General features: G+C 40.8%; 1 protein-coding gene across 1 annotated transcript in view; it reads left to right on the top strand.

Annotated features, from left to right (window-relative positions):
* Positions 1-24,810, top strand: part of slc12a1 (solute carrier family 12 member 1) — a 60,588-nt gene that overhangs the window by 29,029 nt on the left and 6,749 nt on the right. Inside the window, 17 exon segments of the mRNA XM_017684868.2 lie at positions 1,011-1,138; positions 2,014-2,032; positions 2,035-2,073; positions 2,076-2,096; positions 3,639-3,790; positions 4,050-4,073; positions 4,075-4,098; positions 4,100-4,159; positions 8,638-8,761; positions 9,517-9,618; positions 10,387-10,542; positions 13,882-13,981; positions 16,675-16,786; positions 17,492-17,632; positions 19,897-20,003; positions 21,887-21,969; positions 24,664-24,789. Coding sequence (XP_017540357.2) covers positions 1,011-1,138; positions 2,014-2,032; positions 2,035-2,073; positions 2,076-2,096; positions 3,639-3,790; positions 4,050-4,073; positions 4,075-4,098; positions 4,100-4,159; positions 8,638-8,761; positions 9,517-9,618; positions 10,387-10,542; positions 13,882-13,981; positions 16,675-16,786; positions 17,492-17,632; positions 19,897-20,003; positions 21,887-21,969; positions 24,664-24,789 — 1,518 coding nt within the window.

The following is a 24,810-nucleotide window of genomic DNA, read 5'->3' on the forward strand; positions in this document are numbered from 1 at the left end:
GAAAACACAGACGAAAACACAGATGAAAACACAGACGAAAACACAGATGAAAACACAGATGAAAACACAGACGAAAACAGATGAAAACACAGACGAAAACACAGATGAAAACACAGATGAAAACACAGACGAAAACACAGACGAAAACACAGACAAAAACACAGACGAAAACACAGATGAAAACACAGACGAAAACACAGATGAAAACACAGACGAAAACACAGATGAAAACACAGATGAAAACACAGACGAAAACACAGACGAAAACACAGACGAAAACACAGATGAAAACACAGACGAAAACACAGACGAAAACACAGACGAAAACACAGATGAAAACACAGATGAAAACACAGACGAAAACACAGACGAAAACACAGACGAAAACACAGACAAAAACACAGACGAAAACACAGATGAAAACACAGACGAAAACACAGATGAAAACACAGACGAAAACACAGATGAAAACACAGACGAAAACACAGATGAAAACACAGACGAAAACACAGACGAAAACACAGACAAAAACACAGACGAAAACACAGATGAAAACACAGACGAAAACAGATGAAAACACAGACGAAAACACAGACGAAAACAGATGAAAACACAGACGAAAACACAAACGAAAACACAGACGAAAACAGATGAAAACACAGACGAAAACACAGACGAAAACAGATGAAAACACAGACGAAAACACAAACGAAAACACAGACGAAAACACAGACGAAAACACAGATGAAAACACAGACGAAAACACAGATGAAAACACAGATGAAAACACAGACGAAAACACAGATGAAAACACAGACGAAAACACAGACGAAAACACAGATGAAAACACAGACGAAAACACAGACGAAAACAGATGAAAACACAGACGAAAACACAGACGAAAACAGATGAAAACACAGACGAAAACACAAACGAAAACACAGACGAAAACACAGACGAAAACAGATGAAAACACAGATGTCACTCATGCACTCGTTCTGTTCACACAGCGTCCATAATGTCAGAGAACTTCACCCCGAGCTTCCGGGATGGAGAGACATTTTTCTCCGTTTTTGCCATTTTCTTCCCTGCGGCGACGGGAATCCTGGCTGGAGCGAACATCTCCGGAGACCTGAAGGTAAGATCAAAGCACTGATGGTTAAACGTGTCCGAATTTATTCACTGGTCACCAGCAGATGTTGTGTTTTGGATGCTGGGTGACCAGTCAGTGCTCGTGCCTAAAGTGACATGGTGATTTTTTTCAGTAAAGTTTGGTCACAACTTACTATACTGATGTCACAAATTATTATATTGAGACCACACCTTACCATATTAAGAGTACAAGTTATTATATTGAGGCCACAACTTACTATATTGAGGCCACAAGTTACTAGACTGAGGACACAAATTACTATACTGAGGCCACAAATTACTATTTACTATATTGTGGCCACTAATTTGTATAAAATTACTATATTGAGGCCACAAATTACTAGACTGAGGATACAAATTATCATATTGAAGACACAATTTACTATATTTAGGACACTATATACTATATTGGGGCCACAAGAAACTATATTGAGGGCACACATTATTTGAGGCCACAAATTACTATATTGAGGCCACAAATTATTACATTGAGGCCACAGATTACTATATTGAGGCCACAAATGACCATATTAAACACAGAATTGACCATATTTACTAGCTCTAACCATTTCTGATGAAAAACACGAGTTGAAGAGTCAACTTCAAGCATTTCGAATCTTAGAATCGTTGGCCACGATTTGATCCTAACTGTTGGAGTCGAATCGATTCTTTTTGAATCAACTCACTAACTAACTTCTCCCAGCTGGTTTTCATCCATTCAGCAGTCACCAGTTGACCAGCACACCAGCATCCAAAACACAACACACACTGGTTTTGCTGGTCACCAATCAGGCTTGGTTTCTCTAGCGTGCTTCTAGCTCTGTCCTGCTTCAGTGAATCTAATGTCTGTGGTGATCGCAGGACCCTCAGGGGGCGATTCCATCGGCACCCTGCTGGCCATCTTGATCACCGGATTAACGTACCTGGCATCGCTCTGTGCGTCTGTGAGTACAGAGGCACTGAATGTACATACATGTTAACCACATGAAGACAGCGCAGCCGATCAAACGCACGGCTGTAATAAATCACGGCGCAGTTATCAGAGGAAAGTCATTCAAGCTGACAGCTTTAAGTGGATCATTTATTTATAGAGTTACAGTCTCACTCAGGGATCGATGGGAAAACGAGACGTGCATGTTTCATGAACAAATGTGTCCGGCGAAGCCAGAGCTCATCACTACCGCTATCATTAGACAGACTAGATTAGTTTATCTCTCAGTGATGTCGTGTATTGATCTGAACGCTTACGGGTGACGGGTGACGGGTGACGGGTGACGCTGTTGTCAGGATGTTTAAACTTCTCCTATACTGATCCTGTCCTTAGATGCACTACCGCTCAGGTAGTTCAAGTCTGGAGTCACATTTTGTTCGTTTCAGGCATTTTGGGATCAACAAGATTGCATTAAATAATAAACGATGATCTACAGTCACTTCCTCAGGGTCTGTTCTGAGATTTGAGGTGAATTCTGGAAATGAATTGGATCAGAATGCAGCTTTATTTTCTCAGCTCTGTTAATCATTACGAACTACAGAGACCCTAAAGCGGCATGGTGATTATTTTAGGGGCCACAATTTAGCATATTGAGGGCACAAATTCGTTTATTGAGGGCACAAATTATTACATTGAGGACACAAATGACCATAACCCCATTTCCAAAAAAGTTGGGATGATGTGCAAAATGCAAATAAAGACAAACTGCAATATTTCGCAATTTATTTAAACCCTATAGTCCAAACATTTCAACATTTGATATGCTGTCTTTGTAATGTTCTCATTTGCATATAGGTTTCACATGATTTGCATATCATTGCATTCTACTTTTATTTACATTCTGCACGGCGTCCCAACTTTTTTGGAAACAGGGTTGTATATTGACAGCACACATTACTATACTGAGGACACGGTTTACTATACTGAGGCCACAGATTATCATATTGAGGCCACAAATTGCTTTATTGAGGCTTTGAATTACTACATGAAAGACATCATTTACTATACTGGGGCCACAGGTTATGTTTCTTATAACAACATATTAATTAGCGGTCTCAGTAGATTAATTACTGGTCTCAACATATTAATTTGTGGCCACACCTTATTAAAAATATCTACCGTGTCATGTTAGGGGCTTCATTCTGGACACATTTCTTAATTTTTTTAAATTTACAGACTCCAAATGTTCAAATGTTCGTTTTAAATCCGTGCTGCACACGGTCAACATCCCAATCCCTTCTAAAAGGTTTTATCTTACAGACGTTGTAATGAAGCCACATCGTTTTTTAGAGGAAAGCAAGATCACTGATATTAACACTCGTGCCAATATTAGTGCCAGCGCTACTTTTAGGCTAATAAAGGTATTTTTTTCCCATTTACTGGAAAAGTAACAACGAAAAAACGTCCAATTTAAAAAAAAAGGCGGTGTCTCAAACTTTCCGTGGGCCATTGACCATCAGACTGAAGTCTGATTTCCCTGCTCATCTCTGTGCAGCTGCTACAGTCGTCCGCGACGCGACGGGGAACAGGAACGACACCATCGCTCCCGGAGCCAGCTGCAACTTCTCCATCGCCTGTGATTTCGGCTACGACTTCTCCGTCTGTGGGACCACCAAGTGCCAGTATGGCCTCATGAACAACTTCCAGGTTAGAGACTACAGCATTAGATAGACTGGACATGATAACTCGCCTTTTATTAGACTTTACTGATTAATCTGAATCATTATAAAAAATAAAAAGCTAATCTAGATAATAAATAATGCACATGTATATGATAAGGTATATAACAAAAACATTCTAAAGCCTAAATGTTGCTGGTACTTTATTCCTTACAGGTGTCAGAAACAAACATAAGAGTCGTAAGAAGGAAGGATGTTCTAATGTATGTGTAATGTAATATGTGTAGGTGATGACTATGGTATCTGGGTTTGGGACCCCTAATCACAGCAGGCACCCTTCTCCGCTACAATCTCCTCCGCCCTCGCTACTCTGGTCAGCGCTCCCAAAGTTTTCCAGGTGAGAATAGCATAGAGACTAGTCCTGTTCACTAACATACTGAATACTAGTACATTGAGCACTACAATACTGCACACTAGTCCTGTTCACTAGTCCTGTTCACTAACATACTGAATACTAGTACATTGAGCACTACAATACTGCACACTAGTCCTGTTCACTAGTCCTGTTCACTAACATACTGAATACTAGTACATTGAGCACTACACTACTGCACACTAGTCCTGTTCACTAGTCCTGTTCACTAACATACTGAATACTAGTACACTGAGCACTACAATACTGCACACTAGTCCTGTTCACTAGTCCTGTTCACTAACATACTGAATACTAGTACACTGAGCACTAATACTGCACACTAGTCCTGTTCACTAGTCCTGTTCACTAACATACTGAATACTAGTACACTGGCACTACAATACTGCACACTAGTCCTGTTCACTAGTCCTGTTCACTAACATACTGATACTAGTACATTGAGCACTACAATACTGCACACTAGTCCTGTTCACTAGTCCTGTTCACTAACATACTGAATACTAGTACACTGAGCACTACAATACTGCACACTAGTCCTGTTCACTAGTCCTGTTCACTAACATACTGAATACTAGTACATTGAGCACTACAATACTGCACACTAGTCCTGTTCACTAGTCCTGTTCACTAACATACTGAATACTAGTACATTGAGCACTACAATACTGCACACTAGTCCTGTTCACTAGTCCTGTTCACTAACATACTGAATACTAGTACACTGAGCACTACAATACTGCACACTAGTCCTGTTCACTAGTCCTGTTCACTAACATACTGAATACTAGTACAATTGAGCACTACAATACTGCACACTAGTCCTGTTCACTAGTCCTGTTCACTAACATACTGAATACTAGTACATTGAGCACTACAATACTGCACACTAGTCCTGTTCACTAGTCCTGTTCACTAACATACTGAATACTAGTACACTGAGCACTACAATACTGCACACTAGTCCTGTTCACTAGTCCTGTTCACTAACATACTGAATACTAGTACATTGAGCACTACAATACTGCACACTAGTCCTGTTCACTAGTCCTGTTCACTAACATACTGAATACTAGTACACTGAGCACTACAATACTGCACACTAGTCCTGTTCACTAGTCCTGTTCACTAACATACTGAATACTAGTACATTGAGCACTACAATACTGCACACTAGTCCTGTTTGACTAGTCCTGTTCACTAACATACTGAATACTAGTACACTGAGCACTACAATACTGCACACTAGTCCTGTTCACTAGTCCTATTCACTAACATACTGAATACTAGTACATTGAGCACTACAATACTGCACACTAGTCCTGTTCACTAGTCCTGTTCACTAACATACTGAATACTAGTACATTGAGCACTACAATACTGCACACTAGTCCTGTTCACTAGTCCTAGTTCACTAACATACTGAATACTAGTACACTTGAGCACTACAATACTGCACACTAGTCCTGTTCACTAGTCCTGTTCACTAACATACTGAATACTAGTACATTGAGCACTACAATACTGCACACTAGTCCTGTTCACTAGTCCTGTTCACTAACATACTGAATACTAGTACACTGAGCACTACAATACTGCACACTAGTCCTGTTCACTAGTCCTATTCACTAACATACTGAATACTAGTACATTGAGCACTACAATACTGCACACTAGTCCTGTTCACTAGTCCTGTTCACTAACATACTGAATACTAGTACATTGTGCACTACAATACTGCACACTAGTCCTGTTCACTAGTCCTGTTCACTAACATACTGAATACTAGTACATTGAGCACTACAATACTGCACACTAGTCCTGTTCACTAGTCCTATTCACTAACATACTGAATACTAGTACATTGTGCACTACAATACTGCACACTAGTCCTGTTCACTAGTCCTGTTCACTAACATACTGAATACTAGTACATTGTGCACTACAATACTGCACACTAGTCCTGTTCACTAGTCCTATTCACTAACATACTGAATACTAGTACACTGAGCACTACAATACTGCACACTAGTCCTGTTCACTAGTCCTATTCACTAACATACTGAATACTAGTACATTGTGCACTACAAGTACTGCACACTAGTCCTGTTCACTAGTCCTGTTCACTAACATACTGAATACTAGTACACTGAGCACTACAATACTGCACACTAGTCCTGTTCACTAGTCCTATTCACTATCATACTGAATACTAGTACATTGAGCACTACAATACTGCACACTAGTCCTGTTCACTAGTCCTATTCACTAACATACTGAATACTAGTACATTGTGCACTACAATACTGCACACTAGTCCTGTTCACTAGTCCTGTTCACTAACATACTGAATACTAGTACATTGAGCACTACAATACTGCACACTAGTCCTGTTCACTAGTCCTATTCACTAACATACTGAATACTAGTACACTGAGCACTACAATACTGCACACTAGTCCTGTTCACTAGTCCTATTCACTAACATACTGAATACTAGTACATTGTGCACTACAGTACTGCACACTAGTCCTGTTCACTAGTCCTGTTCACTAACATACTGAATACTAGTACACTGAGCACTACAATACTGCACACTAGTCCTGTTCACTAGTCCTATTCACTATCATACTGAATACTAGTACATTGAGCACTACAATACTGCACACTAGTCCTGTTCACTAGTCCTGTTCACTAACATACTGAATACTAGTACATTGTGCACTACAATACTGCACACTAGTCCTGTTCACTAGTCCTGTTCACTAACATACTGAATACTAGTACATTGAGCACTACAATACTGCACACTAGTCCTGTTCACTAGTCCTATTCACTAACATACTGAATACTAGTACATTGTGCACTACAATACTGCACACTAGTCCTGTTCACTAGTCCTGTTCACTAACATACTGAATACTAGTACATTGAGCACTACAATACTGCACACTAGTCCTGTTCACTAGTCCTGTTCACTAACATACTGAATACTAGTACACTGAGCACTACAATACTGCACACTAGTCCTGTTCACTAGTCCTATTCACTAACATACTGAATACTAGTACACTGAGCACTACAATACTGCACACTAGTCCTGTTCACTAGTCCTGTTCACTAACATACTGAATACTAGTACATTGTGCACTACAATACTGCACACTAGTCCTGTTCACTAGTCCTATTCACTAACATACTGAATACTAGTACACTGAGCACTACAATACTGCACACTAGTCCTGTTCACTAGTCCTGTTCACTAACATACTGAATACTAGTACACTGAGCACTACAATACTGCACACTAGTCCTGTTCACTAGTCCTGTTCACTAACATACTGAATACTAGTACATTGTGCACTACAATACTGCACACTAGCATACAGAACAATGGCATTCAGGGAGATTCACTCGAAAGAGGCCCCGAACATTCTGTGATAACTCAGTATACAGAGCTTTGAACAAGCTGGGACGCCCCGGCATGGGAACGATGAGGTAGGCGCTGACGTTCAGGCAAGGAACACTCAGAAACATGGAGCACTGCGTCGAAATGTCTCTGGCAGGAAACAGAGACCACATCCAGCATCGCATGTAATGCAATCGATTACACACACGAGACGGTATGCAGAGTATTTTTTGGTTCAGATGCTTCGTCCTAATGGGAGTTACAGCAGAACATTCAGGGTGAATATTAGAAATATGTTGTGGTGTTTTTGTGACAATATGCTACAGTCAGCATTGTGGTCGACACTACAATGTATTTCTGAATATATTGCCATGTTAAAAAAAATTAAATGCATTTATTTTAAAATGTATGGAGAAATATTACATATAGAAATGTACCATAAAAAATAAATATATGTTAATGTATGAAAATGTATGGAAACAGCCAAAACCCAATCTAATGCACTTCCCTGTCTGATTCCTTTAGAAATGAGTTTATCAGCCCATCTGAAAGTGGAGGAACATCTCCAGAATCCTGTCTGATGCTCTTCACTGTCTGATTCCTTTAGAAATGAGTTTATCAGCCCATCAGAAAGTGGAGGAACATCTCCAGAATCCTGTCTGATGCTCTTCACTGTCTGAATCCTTTAGAAATGAGTTTGTGTTCCAGTCTCTTCATGTTAAATCTGATCTAATGGTCCTTTAGCAGGACAGAAGCGAGGGCTGTAGGTACTGATACTCTGTGAAATGCAGGGCTGATCTGATATCTTGTTTATGTGAAGTACACTGTGTGTGAGAGTCTGATTGCAGACGTACGTGGTTAATGTAAAGCACAGTGCAGATCACAGTCGGTACGTTTAGCTACATCTGGAACCTTCATTACAGCTGCACACAGGGAATCACTCATACTAATAAATGTATTTAAAATATGTTTAATACATGAATGTTTGCCCATTTTCATACTTTATAAAAATAACCTGCCTGTCTGGTTCCAGGCGCTGTGTAAGGACAACATCTACAAAGCCCTGCACTTCTTTGCCAAAGGCCACGGCAAAAACAACGAGCCCATTCGGGGCTATGTGCTCACCTTCTTCATTGCTGTGGCCTTCATCCTCATTGGTGAGTGTCACAGCACGGTTCACCTTCCGGCCCATATCATCCTGAAATTATCTACAAAGGGAATTCTACTGATTGTTCTAAATTCCTACATTATCCAGTGTGTCAGGTGTAGTCAGAGAGGTTCAGAGGGTTTGGAGTGAAACGGTTCAGACGTCTTTACAGTGGTGGTGATGGGAACCAGGCGTCGCCATGACTACAACACAGATATAGACACTTTATTTACCATCCAGAACCACCAGAGAACCTACACGAGTCTTCTGAGCTTATATGGAATGTTGATGATGGAAAACAGTGGAAAATCTGGAATAATGAGTTTTCTTTGGGGACTATTCTGCCGCACAGCGCCCTGCATGTCTCCCTCCACCATGAATGGAGTTGAAGTTCTCTAAACTCTCATAAAACAGCGTCTCAGTCATCAGGCAGTGAATTCAGAACCAGTTCATGTAGGAACTTTCTGTAGGAGCTTTTTAGAACCCTTTAAACCTAGTCAACCTGCTGTATCTAATTTGCTCGTTATAAAAATATTCTGATATTATATTTCTGGAGATTATTACTTGTTTTAAGAAGTTTTATCCAGTGAAGATGCCAAGAGATTACTGCACCCAGAAAGGAGCTGCATGCACATTTTATCACCCTGGATGCCGATATAAACATTCTGATCTGACTGTTCTCCTATCAAATCAGTCTTATCTAACAGCACATGTAAAATATCAGCACTAAAATGATTCTGTGATTACATTTCTCTTTCTCTGCAGCTGAGCTGAACGTCATCGCTCCTATCATCTCCAACTTCTTCTTGGCGTCCTACGCTCTCATCAACTTCTCCTGCTTCCACGCCTCCTACGCCAAATCTCCAGGTCAGCTCAACTTGCACTCGTAAATGGAAGTGTTCATTTGTGTGTCGTACGGTGTAAAATGACTAAAGTATTAACAAAAGTTACAGTGTAATATATTTTTATGATTTATGGAGTCAGCTAACTGGGTGGGTCAATGCAGTGAAAGCAATCAAAGGGAAATTCCATCAGCTTTCCGAAATGTCTGTGTAATTAACTGGTTAAGATGTAAACAAAGCGGTTCTGAGCGGTTTGGTGTGAAACGTTCCGTTCCGGAGGAACTTACAGAGTCAGAACCGTTCACAGTGGTGGTGATGGGAACCAGACGTCCCCCTCTAAAAGCTCCTCACAGTGGTGGTGATAGGAACCAGACGTCCCTCTAAAAGCTCCTACATGAACTGGTTCTGAATTCACTGCCTGATGACTGAGACGCTGTTTTATGAGAGTTTAGAGAACTTCAACTTTATTTACCACCCAGAACCACCAGAGAACCTACACGAGTCTTCTGAGCTTATATGGAATGCTGATGATGGAAAATAGTGGAAAATCTGGAATAATGAGTTTTCTTTGGGGACTATTTTGCCGCACAGCACCCTGCATGTCTCCCTCCAGGAGGGATGGTAAATATGGGATGGTTCTGGATGGTAAATAAAGTGTCTATATCTGTGTTGTAGTCATGGCGACGCCTGGTTCCCATCACCACCACTGTAAAGACGTCTGAACCGTTTCACTCCAAACCCTCTGAAATAGCCAGTAATAAAATGTATAAAATCGGTGTGTTTATGATCGAAGGCTGGAGGCCGGCGTATAAATACTACAACATGTGGCTGTCGCTGTTCGGGGCCGTGCTCTGCTGCGCTGTGATGTTTGTCATTAACTGGTGGGCTGCGCTGCTGACGTACGCCATCGAGATCTTCCTCTACATCTACGTCACCGTCAAGAAACCAGGTGGGACTACACAAAGACACAACTATACAGACCAGGACAATATACTACACAACCACAGCTAATATACTACACAACTACAGCTAATATACTACACAACCACAGCTAATATACTACACAACCACAGCTAATATACTACACAACTACAGCTAATGTACTACACAACCACAGCTAATATACTACACAACTACAGCTAATATACTACACAACTACAGCTAATATACTACACAACCACAGCTAATATACTACACAACCACAGCTAATATACTACACAACCACAGCTAATATACTACACAACTACAGCTAATATACTACACAACCACAGCTAATATACTACACAACTACAGCTAATATACTACACAACCACAGCTAATATACTACACAACCACAGCTAATATACTACACAACCACAGCTAATATACTACACAACTACAGCTAATATACTACACAACCACAGCTAATATACTACACAACTACAGCTAATATACTACACAACCACAGCTAATATACTACACAACTACAGCTAATATACTACACAACTACAGCTAATATACTACACAACCACAGCTAATATACTACACAACCACAGCTAATATACTACACAACTACAGCTAATATACTACACAACCACAGCTAATATACTACACAACCACAGCTAATATACTACACAACTACAGCTAATATACTACACAACTACAGCTAATATACTACACAACCACAGCTAATATACTACACAACCACAGCTAATATACTACACAACCACAGCTAATATACTACACAACTACAGCTAATATACTACACAACCACAGCTAATATACTACACAACCACATCTAATATACTACACAGCTACAGCTAATATACTACACAGCTACAGCTAATATACTACACAGCTACAGCTAATATACTACACAACTACAGTTAATATACTACACAACTACAGTTAATATACTACACAACTACAGCTAATATACTACACAACCACAGCTAATATACTACACAACTACAGCTAATATACTACACAGCTACAGCTAATATACTACACAGCTACAGCTAATATACTACACAACTACAGTTAATATACTACACAACTACAGCTAATATACTACACAACTACAGCTAATATACTACACAACCACAGCTAATATACTACACAGCTACAGCTAATATACTACACAACTACAGCTAATATACTACACAGCTACAGCTAATATACTACACAGCTACAGCTAATATACTACACAACTACAGTTAATATACTACACAACTACAGCTAATATACTACACAACCACAGCTAATATACTACACAGCTACAGCTAATATACTACACAACTACAGTTAATATACTACACAACTACAGCTAATATACTACACAACCACAGCTAATATACTACACAACTACAGCTAATATACTACACAACCACAGCTAATATACTACACAACTACAGCTAATATACTACACAACTACAGCTAATATACTACACAACCACAGCTAATATACTACACAACCACAGCTAATATACTACACAGCCACAGCTAATATACTACACAACTACAGCTAATATACTACACAACTACAGCTAATATACTACACAACTACAGTTAATATACTACACAACTACAGCTAATATACTACACAACTACAGCTAATATACTACACAACCACAGCTAATATACTACACAACCACAGCTAATATACTACACAACCACAGCTAATATACTACACAGCTACAGCTAATATACTACACAACTACAGCTAATATACTACACAGCTACAGCTAATATACTACACAGCTACAGCTAATATACTACACAACTACAGCTAATATACTACACAACCACAGCTAATATACTACACAGCTACAGCTAATATACTACACAACTACAGCTAATATACTACACAACCACAGCTAATATACTACACAACCACAGCTAATATACTACACAACTACAGCTAATATACTACACAACCACAGCTAATATACTACACAGCTACAGCTAATATACTACACAACTACAGTTAATATACTACACAACCACAGCTAATATACTACACAGCTACAGCTAATATACTACACAACTACAGCTAATATACTACACAACTACAGCTAATATACTACACAGCTACAGCTAATATACTACACAACTACAGCTAATATACTACACAGCTACAGCTAATATACTACACAGCTACAGCTAATATACTACACAACCACAGCTAATATACTACACAACTACAGTTAATATACTACACAACTACAGCTAATATACTACACAACCACAACTAATATACTACACAGCTACAGCTAATATACTACACAACTACAGTTAATATACTACACAACTACAGCTAATATACTACACAACCACAGCTAATATACTACACAACTACAGCTAATATACTACACAGCTACAGCAAATATACTACACAGCTACAGCTAATATACTACACAACCACAGCTAATATACTACACAACCACAGCTAATATACTACACAACTACAGCTAATATACTACACAACCACAGCTAATATACTACACAACTACAGTTAATATACTACACAACTACAGCTAATATACTACACAACTACAGTTAATATACTACACAACTACAGCTAATATACTACACAACTACAGCTAATATACTACACAACCACAGCTAATATACTACACAACTATAATAATTCATTTTTATATCACAGTTTTCCGACCTATATTATTCCTTAGATTTAAATAAGAATTAGAATTAGAATTAGAATTCAACTTTATTGTTATTGCGTATGTCACAGGTACAAAGCAATGAAATGCAGTTTGCATCCATCCAGAAGTGCTTAGCAGCAATATAAATATTTATCTTACAATGTACAGTAATTATAGTATATACAGGTTAAAAAAATATGAGGGGGTATGAACATGAAGGAGGTTATGAGGTTATAAAAGCACAATGCTTTTAAGGAATAATATAGGTCGGAAAACTGTGATATAAAAATGTATGTAAATGAGCTCTGTTCTGATTGGCTCTTCTTTATTGTGCCTCATTCACAAAGCAGCCTGGGCTGAATCACTCCTCATAAGCGCAGTAGGCTGGATGAGAGGATATAAGGAACATCACAAAACAATCACATGACATCACAAATCAATCAGACTTCAGGGCAGCCTGGTTCTCTTTATACTCTACATCCCATTTCCCAAAGCGAGGACCATTCGGTTTTCCGTGGTGTGAGCCCTGTAACTGAGCCACGTCAGCATGTGCTTTGTCTTAGTTTATGATGCTCTTATTATAATGATGAATGGTTAATGATCTCCACTGAGCAGACCGTTAATACGAGCTGTGCCTCCTGCAGATGTGAACTGGGGGTCGTCCACGCAGGCCGTGACGTTTGTGAACGCTGTGAATAACACGCTGACCTTATCGGGAGTGGATGAACACGTCAAGAACTTCAGGTGCATGAGTCCACTGTACATGTTCACTCCGTCCACTGCAGGACAGTCACAGGGTCTATCGTCCACGTATGTATCGTCAACGGCCGAAATGGGAACTTTTTATTGATCCATTCATCCGGAAATTCTCACATGATGTGAAAGGCTGCTGGTCTCAGACAATGCAGAAAAAAGAAATAAGTGATTTTTTTGGGTAACAACCGTATCCTACTTTACAAAAGATACACAGATGATAGATAAACGTACATATACTATCCAGAAAAATAGAAAATAGAAATAAATCTAGATATAAGTTAAAGTACAAGAGGAATATAAGCATCTATTTACAACCCCAATTCCAGTGAAGTTGGGACGTTGTGTAAAACGTAAATAAAACAGAAGACGATGATCTGCAAATCGGCTGTATTTACAGACAGCAGGCACTGAGCGGTGTGAGGTCGTCTAACAGCACATATTATAGACATGACGAACTCTGAGTTGCATCAATATTACAGTGTAAAGTGCACAGTGAAAAGTGTCATAACAGTAATAGTTGTGATATATTGCACAGTGTGTATTAACAGGAGAGGAGATACAGTGAGGTGGTTCAGCTCAGTTCAGACAGCAGGAGATCAGTACCGTCTCTGCAGTAAGGAGACTTGCTGTAGAGCCGTATAGCAGTGGATAAGAAAGATCTCAAATGGCTCTTTAACGCAGTTCAGCTGGAACCGTCTGACCTGGATGTGCTCCTCTGTCTATCCAGTGTAGCAGGCAGGGGGTGTGAGGTGCTGTCCAGCATCTTGACCAGCTTGTTGAGCATCCTCTGTTCTGCCCCAACCTCTAAAGAGTCCAGCTTGAGCAGTCCAGCAGACTGGTCCATATGAGCTTGGTGCTTCCACCAAAAGACCTCAGCCTCTTCAAGAAGAAGGGACGGCTTTGGCCTCTCTCGTACACTGCGAGAGTTAAAGCTCCAGTCCAGCTTGGTGTCCAAGTGCACACCCATATGTCTGTATGTGTATATCAACACCATCATCAGTGACTGCTGACAAGGCAGGTTTGGACTTCCTAAAGTCCAGCACCATCTCCTTAGCCTTACTGATGTTTAGCTGCAGCTGGTTCAGCTTACACCAGTCAACAAAGTCCTTCACCAGCTTAATGATAATTAATGATAATTAATTAATGACAATAAGCTCAAAAAAATTGCTGGAAAGGAAGATCAATGGCAAGGACTTCATGCAAAATGCCTAAAAATTAAGGTTACTAAATGGTTCTAGGAAGAGCTTTAATTGGGACAGAACCTTTCGTATTATGTGGAGGATCGTCAGACTTTGAAAGTTCGTGCTCACACATCTAATTTACGGAAATGGTTCTGTTCACACTGCAGGACAAATCGGATTTGCTTAGACCAGCTGTTCAGATTTTAAACCTGAGCAGGTCTGATTTGTTCATTTGTTTGCTTTATTAACTACAGAGTGAATGAACATGACATTTGTGGAGGGTGAGCTGCTAACCAGCTGACTGCAGCAGTGATATTCAGAGAGATTACATCTTCTTTTTTTGTTTTCCACGTACAATTGAGTGAGCGGATACACAATTACTGAGCACTGAGCAAGTATACACAAGGCTGGAATTCCCCAAAATCCATCACTCTACGCAGATGAAGGTGTCGGGAAAAGAGTGGAAAACCAGAACGCTGTGTGTCGTAATGTGCTTTATATACAGGAACGTGAAACCAGATCTCATCTGCTCAAACTGGGGCATGTAGGCTACGTTCACACAGCAGGTAAAAGTGGCCCAAATCTGATTTTCTGTTGATAATATCTTTGATGTGTGACCTGTAAGCACCATCAGTCTGAACAGATCATCTCCTAAACTGACCCGCATGCACAAAAGACCTGAGCGTCACGCTGCGCCACACAGCTCATCCAGAGGTAAACAATCACAACTGCCAACGAACGCCAGTCCATCCCGGAGGATCAGATTCATCTTCACCAGCATCACAGGAGCATCATGAAGCTTCACTGACCGACAGCTGGGCTCAGCACCCAGAATGTGTTTGAACTCGCCGTAAAAAGGGCGCGGTCACTCTGGTTTGCCTCCTTGGATTCTTTAAACTCATTCCAGTGTGTTGTTTTTTGCTGTTCACACTGACATACAGATAACACTCCGGTGTCACATGAAGAAAAAGATCTGATTTGGGCCACTTTTACCAGCTGTGTGACCGAAGCCTTACTAAAAAGTGTAAATGAAAGAGTCCAGACTCCAGAAACAGGATCTCATAAACAAAAATCTGATTGGAATCCGATTTAAAAGCATGCGACCTGAATCTGATGGCAAACACTCGGATTTGATGCGGCTTTTTGCCTTTTTTTGCTCAAATCCCGGCTTTGAGCTGCCTGTCGGAACAAGGCCTCAGAACTCTCCATCGACAAGTGTTTTAGGGATCCAAACTTGGTTCCTCAAAGGAGATCTTCTGAAGAACCCGTTATTGTAACGCGGTTCCGTTTTGAAGCAGAAGTTTAGTTAAAACGCCTGATCCTGTTATCTCCGGTAATCCGGCAGTCATCGGAGATAATGTTGTTTATAATAAGTGAACTGTTCAGTTGTTCTGTGGACTCTGAGATGAGCTCAGGCTCTGTAGGAGAAAATCTGATGAAAGCTGGAGATACAGGTTTGTGTTGTGTTTATGACTATAAAGCTGTAATTTCGTCCCTCAGGCCTCAGTGCATCGTTCTGACCGGAGCTCCTAAAACACGGCCGGCGCTGCTGGACCTGGCGCACTCCTTCACCAAAAACTACGGCCTCTGCCTCACCTGTGAAGTGTTTGTGGTGAGGACTTAATTAAGTATCGAGTCACTTTGAAGTTCCTCAGGGTTTTATTAGTATTTAACTTGCTTATTTCTCACTAAATGCGTGCATCTTACATCTCTTTAAGCTGAGTTGCAGTTTATTGCCACTAATGATTTATTTGTCAGGGACTAATAAATTATTCAATATATATTAATCGGCAGTATCCACTGTAAATGAGCCAGTGTTAGCCCAAAAGGCTAAATCTGTTGAATATGTCCAGACTTTAAAGGTAAAATCCACCAGTTTTATAAAATTCCTCCATAATTCAGTGGAGGTCAGATTTCAGATGTAAACAGAGAGATTCAGAGGGTTTGGTGTGAAACGGTTCAGACGTCTTTACAGTGGTGATGATGGGAATGCGTCGCCATGACTACAACACAGATATAGACACTTTATTTACCATCCAGAACCACCAGAGAACCTACACGAGTCTTCTGAGCTTATATGGAATGCTGATGATGGAAAACAGTGGAAAATCTGGAATACTGAGTTTTCTTTGGGGACTATTTTGCCGCACAGCGCCCTGCATGTCTCCCTCCACCATGAATGGAGTTGAAGTTCTCTAAACTCTCATAAAACAGCGTCTCAGTCATCAGGCAGTGAATTCAGAACCAGCTCATGTAGGAACTTTCTGTAGGAGCTTTTAGAGGGGGACGTATCTGAGTGTGTGAATGTGTGTTGCAGGGTCCGCGAGTGGAGCGGCAGCAGGAGATGAGTGCGTCCATGGAGCAGAACCAAGTGTGGCTGAATCAACAGAAGAGGAAAGCGTTCTATGCCGCTGTTGCATCCGAGAGCTTCAGAGAAGGAGCAGAGAGTCTACTGCAGGTCAGAACAATGGACTGTAGATCAGATCGCAAACTCCAGAAAATAGTAAAATACTGGACATCATGTCCTGTAGATCTGACAGACATTACTGTAGAATGTTTGATGTACTGTAGACCACACAGACCTTTCTGTAGAGCACTGCACTGCAGATCAGACAGACTGTACTGTAGAATACTGCACTGCAGATCAGACAGACTGTACTGTAGAATACTGCACTGCAGATCAGACAGACTTTAGTGCAGAATGATCAAAGTCATACTAAGGTGACTGGCGCTATCAGCAGAGATATGGGGGCATCAGGACTTCAGACTGAAGTGAGATTAGAGCTGCTGCTGCCCGACAGCCTATACAATAAAACAGGATAAAGAGTGTAAACTGAAATAACTACAGTGGCTATTTCAGGGCACCATAAAGATAGATATCACATACGGAGATGGCACCAGTATGATATACAGTATCAGTTCTGGGCTGACATCCCAGTGGAAAATGTATGATTAGATATTAGAGGTGGAAAAGGATGAAATCCGATCAGATCCTCTAGATTCTTTAGCTGGCTGGATCACAGAATTGCTTGTGGTGTAAGAAGCAAAGTGAAGAAAAGTAGATCACCAACAGCAGCAGCCACAACAGCCTGACACCAAGATAAGAGAAGCCACGATCTGAGTATTACAGATTTACAATTCTTTCATTTTAAATAATAGAACTATCTGTACTATAAGTAAAATTGCTGAATCTGTCATGTTTTTTGTAAAAGTGTTTTTATGCTTTTATGGTATTTTAAATGGCTACCTTAAGAGAAGTTTGATTTTAAAAAGTTCATTTTGAAGGGGCCGTCCCCAAACTGTTCCCACAAAGTTGGGAGCGTGAAATTGTCCAAAATCTCTTGGTGCTGAAGCTTTAAGAGTTCCTTTCACTGGAACTAAGGGGCCGAGCCAAACTCCTGAAAAACAACCCCACACCATGATCCCCCCTCCACCAAACTTTACACTCAGCACAATGCAGTCAGACAAGTACCGTCTCCTGGCAACCGCCAAACCCAGACTCGTCCATCGGATTTCCAGATGGAGAAGCGTGATTGGTCACTCCAGAGAACTCGTCTCCACTGCTCTAGAGTCCAGTGGCGGCGCTTTACACCACTGCATTCCACGCTTTGCATTGCGCTTGGTGATGTAAGGCTTGGATGCAGCTGCTCGGCCATGGAAACCCATTCCATGAAGCTCTCTACGCTGTTCTTGAGCTGATCTGAAGGCCACATGAAGTTTGGAGGTCTGTAGTGATGGACTCTGCAGAAAGTCTGTGACCTCTGCGCACTATGCCCCTCAGCATCCGCTGACCGCTCTGTCATTTTACGTGGCCGACCACTTCGTGGCTGAGCTGCTGTCGTTCCCAATCGCTTCCACTTTGTTATAATCCCACTGACAGTGGACTGTGGAATATTTAGTAGTGAGGAAATTTCACGACTGGACTTGCTGCACAGGTGGCGTCCGATCACGGCACCACGCTGGAATTCACTGAGCTCCTGAGAGCGACCCATTCTTTCACTAATGTCTGTAGAAGCAGTCTGCAGGCCTAGGGGCTCGGCTTTATACACCTGTGGCCATGGAAGTGACTGGAACACCTGAATTCAATGATCTGGATGGGGGAGTGAATACTTTTGGAAATATAGTGTATCAACATCCTTCCAAAATTTCAAAAATAATTTTCTACAATATATAAACTTCAATATAGTTATTCTAGCTGCCCACCCTGCACTGATGTTCTCATAGACTCCCAGCTATTCCTACCACTAACACTACTGCTATTAATATTAGTAGTATAATAACTCTGTAGGTAGTCTGACCAGAGGAGGATGGTCCCCCTGGTGAGCCTGGTTCCTCCCATGGTTTCCTCCTCAGCTCTGAGGGAGGTTCTCCTTGCCACCGTCGCCCCTGGCTTGCCCACCTGGGGGTTTTACAGTCTTGTTAAAACTTTGTCTTTACTGGAATTCTGTGAAGCTGCTTTGTGACAACATCATTTGTAAAAAGTAAAAATAAATTTGATTTGATTTGATTTCCAAAAATTAAACACAAAAATAACTCAGCCATGCTTTCACCAAAGGTGCATACATACTTTTCCAATGTGTGCCAACCTGGCGTTTAGCATGCATTAGACACAAAGGAACATTCCATACGAATCCCAGAATTCAAATATAAAACGTCATAGACTGAAAGGAAAAGCTTTTATTGTGGTCTCTCTGATTAGACGTGTTCCTGTTTGTGCTGCAGGCTTCAGGGCTGGGGCGGCTCAGACCCAACACGCTGATGCTGGGGTTCAAACGAAACTGGAGGAGCGCAGACACTGCCGACGTCCAGGAATACGTAGGAGTGCTACAGTACGTCACACAAACTCGGGCCGTCTGAAGTTTCACCACACCCAGCCTCTAAAATGGTCTAATACAAATAATCCTGTTTTCTTTGTGGCTTTAATATAACTCACCATATTAACCCTTTAAATGTCCTTCAGTCTGCTTTTCTCCTTTAATCACGTGATTTTTCAGCACTGTTGCTACATTTATATGACAGGTTAAGAATGTGATCTGCATTTCTGATAAACATGATCAGGAGCATAACGGTGCACTATATACTTATATTTGGCTTGTTTTGGTCCAGATCAAAGCAGAAAGCGATGCGTTGTTGCCTTTTTCAGTTCTGGTTTGATTAACATTCAAACTGACATATTTTACATCAAAAGCCAAAAGACGTAAAACAACAGTCATACAGATCACAGCTGATTAGGCAGATTTTATGACATACAATAACTGATAGTGTCTGACCTTTCTGAATTGTGCTGTTGTCTCATTGGTGTTATTTATGTTTTATTGCGATACACTATAGTGACAAAAGAATTCACTCGTCTGGCTTCACACGCATATGAACTTGAGTGACATCCCATTCCTAATCCATAAGCTTTAATATGATGTCTCATCCATCGGATTTCCAGACGGAGAAGCGTGATTGGTCACTCCAGAGAACACGTCTCCACTGCTCTAGAGTCCAGTGGCGGCTCTTTACTCCACTGCATTCCACACTTTGCATTGCGCTTGGTGATGTAAGGCTTGGATGCAGCTGCTCGGCCATGGAAACCCATTCCATGAAGCTCTCTACGCTGTTCTTGAGCTGATCTGAAGGCCACGTGAAGTTTGGAGGTCTGTAGTGATGGACTCTGCAGAAAGTCGGTGACCTCTGTGCACTCTGCCCCTCAGCATCCGCTGACCGCTCTGTCATTTTACGTGGCCGACCACTTCGTGGCTGAGTTGCTGTCGTTCCCAATCGCTTCCACTTTGTTATAATCCCACTGACAGTGGACTGTGGAATATTTAGTAGTGAGGAAATTTCACGACTGGACTTGCTGCACAGGTGGCGTCCGATCACGGCACCACGCTGGAATTCACTGAGCTCCTGAGAGCGACCCATTCTTTCACTAATGTCTGTAGAAGCAGTCTGCAGGCCTAGGGGCTCGGCTTTACACACCTGTGGCCATGGAAGTGACTGGAACATCTGAATTCAGTGATCTAAATGGGTGACTGATGAGACTCCCGGCGTTACCATGAATTTGAAATCTCTAACAGCCTCGAGTGGCTCACTGCTTTCATAGAACAGCGAAACCTCAGAACATTAATACATAATATAATTTATGTGTGCTTTATAACTCCTCTGGCAGCAGTTGCCGAATTCTTCGAACGCATCGCCAGCAAGATGTTCAGTTCCATAGGGTTCAAGCCTTCAGGCTTTTTAGTGTAAACGTTTGCTTATGTAAGGATTAGTGACAGTGCTCCCTTAGGAATAAACCCAGAAACTGGAGAACAGCTGAACAATCTGTTTGAATAAGTTCATGTAACCTCTAATCTGACTTCTTTCATTCTTTTACTTCTGCACAATAGAATCAGACAGATAGTAGCTGCACAGAAATAAATGCTATAGCTGGCATTACATGCCACGTGGAGCCTTTTAAACTCTGGGTAAATGTGTACCAGGGTCAGAAAGACAATGGCAGCAAGAAGGATAAACTTTAAGTGCTGTTTTTGGCAAGTTTGTTATTATTGAAAATAATCAGAAACCTGAGAATGAAGTGACTCGTGAAGGTGAATGCTTGTAAGTATGAATTGTCAAAATCTGATCAGAGTTATTTTGCACATGTAAATGTGTCACCAAACTTTTGACACACGTATGTATGTACTTATGTATGGATATTCACCTGTGGGTGTCTTGTGTCCAGTGACGCGTTTGATTTTGAGTACGGGACAGTGATGCTGAGACTGAATCAGGGACTGGACATCTCCCACATTCTTGCAGCTGAAGGTAACTACGCTCACTGGCCGTTTTATCAGAAACACCTACCACATGGGTGCACTGTCTATGTAGCTCCTCTCTACCCTCTTTCAGTGTAAGGGGACCACCACAGGACCACCACTGACTAGATATTATTTGAGTGGTGGAGCATTACACCACTAAACTCACACACACACACACACACCACTAAACTCAACCTCCTTTAACACTTAACAGAACACACAAACCTAATCCTAACTCTGTTTACAGTCAGCACCATTTGAGTATTTATAAGTAATCTATAGGGACCACCAAAAGAAAGCATTCGATTTAGTATGAGTGGTGCGATAAACACAACGTGATTTCACACGTATGATTACGAAAGAAAAAGGAAAGGAAAAGAAAACACTTCACACTTCTTCATGGCCATCTATCGTAAACACCTGGGTAATTATTCCACCTCAGAAGATAAAGACTCAACTATGAACCCTCCAAATCCTCTGCTTTGATAAAGGCCATTGAGTCAGATGTCAGCTTGTGATAAATCGTAAAGAAGTGTTTACAGGATCTCCGGCCAGAGACAGTGGACTTCTGAAGAAATACAACGCTAAAGTTTGTTCTTTTACATTATTAAAGCTAAAACGTTCTGAAAATATGAAATATTCTAAAATATTCTGAGATAACATACAGCACAGTACATACATGTAAAAGCACCCCCAGTTTGTAAAGTGTGTTCGGGTTGTTTAAAGTGAAATTATGAATGTGTATATATACATATCTACTTAAAAAGATGGTTCTTCAGGGGTTCTTTTGTAAAGATAATGGTTATGTATAGAACCATGAACACTCAAAGAACCCTCTGCATGATTAAATGGTTCTTTGCATAGTGAAATGGTTCTTCAGATTGATAGAGAAACTTTTGTGTATGGTTCTGTATAGAACCTTTTTGAAATAGGTTCTATATAACACCAAAAGGGTTATTCTACTATTAGGATGTCAAGCCTGTAACAACCCTTCTTGGTGCTATATAGAAACCATTTCCAGTGATAGACAGTAACTGAGTATCTGAGTATCTGAGTAACTGAGTAACTGAGTAACTGAGTATCTGAGTATCTGAGTAACTGAGTATCTGAGTAACTGAGTATCTGAGTAACTGAGTAACTGAGTAACTGAGTAACTGAGTATCTGAGTAAATGTAATTAGTTTCTGTACTTTTTTTTTTTGTGTATCTGTACTGAAGTTTCTCCGTTCTGGGCGACTTTTTCCTTTCACTCCACTACATTTCAGAGTCTAATATCCGACTTTTTCCTCCTACATTTTGAGAAATCTGTCGTTCCTTTTGGTTTCTGTGTGTATAAAAACGTAACATGTCAAAACGAAAGAAGCGCAAAGCCAGAGCACCAATCAGGGCCCAGCGGTCACTTTGTTTAGAGCTGGTTTTGACCTGTTGGTCATACCGACCCAGTGCAGCACGCGGTTCAACGTCAGCGCAGCAGCGTAAAACTTTGGGAGAGTCTGTTCAACATAAATGATGAACTAACCTAACTTTGTGTAAATAGAGCTCAATATAGAAATATGTCCACATATGCAGTCGAGACTGACGCGGCTTTTTTCTGAATTTCTACAAACACCATTTCATTTTATAGTAAATGAGTTTGGGCTGGTTTATGTTTATGAACAGACGCCTACAGATCAACATAGTAAAGGAGCTCATCTGTGATCCTGAGTTTAAAGCCAGTTTTTATTCAACTTAAACTGACAGATCTGGACTGCAGGCAGGTCAGTTTAGCACCCAGACTCTTTTAATATGGAGCAGTGCTGCTGTAATACGTGCAGAATGTGGTTTTACATCGTCTTGCTGAAATAATCAAGACCTTCCCTGAAAAAGACGTCGTCTGGACGGCAGCAGATGTTGATAAAACATGTTTATATCATTCAGCTTTAATGGGGCCTTCACAGATGAGCACGTCACCCAGGCCATGTGCACTAATGCCCCCTAAACCATCATGAATACTGGCTTTAGAACTGAGCACTGATAACAAGCTGAGTGGTCTTCAGCCCGGAGGACACAGTGTCCATGATTTCCTAAAGAATTTCAAATGCTGATTTGTCGGACCGCCGGACACTTTTCCACTTCCCCTCAGTCCACTTTAAATGAGCTCAGGCCCAGAGAAGGTGGCAGCGTTTCTGGATCCTGTTTATATTTGGGTTCTTCTTTGTGTTTCAGAGTTTAACAGCGTTTGTGGATGCAGTGATGAACTGTGTTCACAGACAGTGGTTTTCAGAAGTGTTTCTGAGCCCATGCAGTGATTTCACTACAGAATCATGTCTGTTTTTAATGCAGCGCTGCCTGAGGGCCCAAAGATCACGGCCAGCAGATACTGGTGTTCAGCCTCGTCCCTCACAGACAGAGATTTCTCCAGATTCTCTGAGTCTTTAATGATGTTCTGCACCGTAGACGATGAAAAGCAGAAGCTCTTTGCTGTTTTATGTTGAGAATTGTTTTTCTTGAGTTGTTGCTCTCTCTCTCTCTATCTCTCTCTCTCTCTCTCTCTCTATATATATATATATATATATATATATTTATATATATATATATATATATATATGTTATAAATATATTTCTGAGGTTAAAGTTAGAATAGAATTAAGGATTAGCATATATAAAATAGGACATATTATGTGTAATAGCGAAAGTGTGTGGACATGTGTGTAATTTTGCAGAGGAGATGGAGAAGATGCTTCTGGAGCAGCAGGCACTGGAGATGGAGGAGAATGGATTCCAGGAGGGAGGGAAAGGGTTTTTTAAAAGAGCCAGAAAACCATCCCAAAAAGTGCTGGCCACCAGAGGTACTGCAGCACTGCTGGACA

The sequence above is a fragment of the Pygocentrus nattereri genome, chromosome 7 (genome assembly GCF_015220715.1).
Source record: "Pygocentrus nattereri isolate fPygNat1 chromosome 7, fPygNat1.pri, whole genome shotgun sequence".
In the NCBI taxonomy this organism is placed as follows: Eukaryota; Metazoa; Chordata; class Actinopteri; order Characiformes; family Serrasalmidae; genus Pygocentrus; species Pygocentrus nattereri.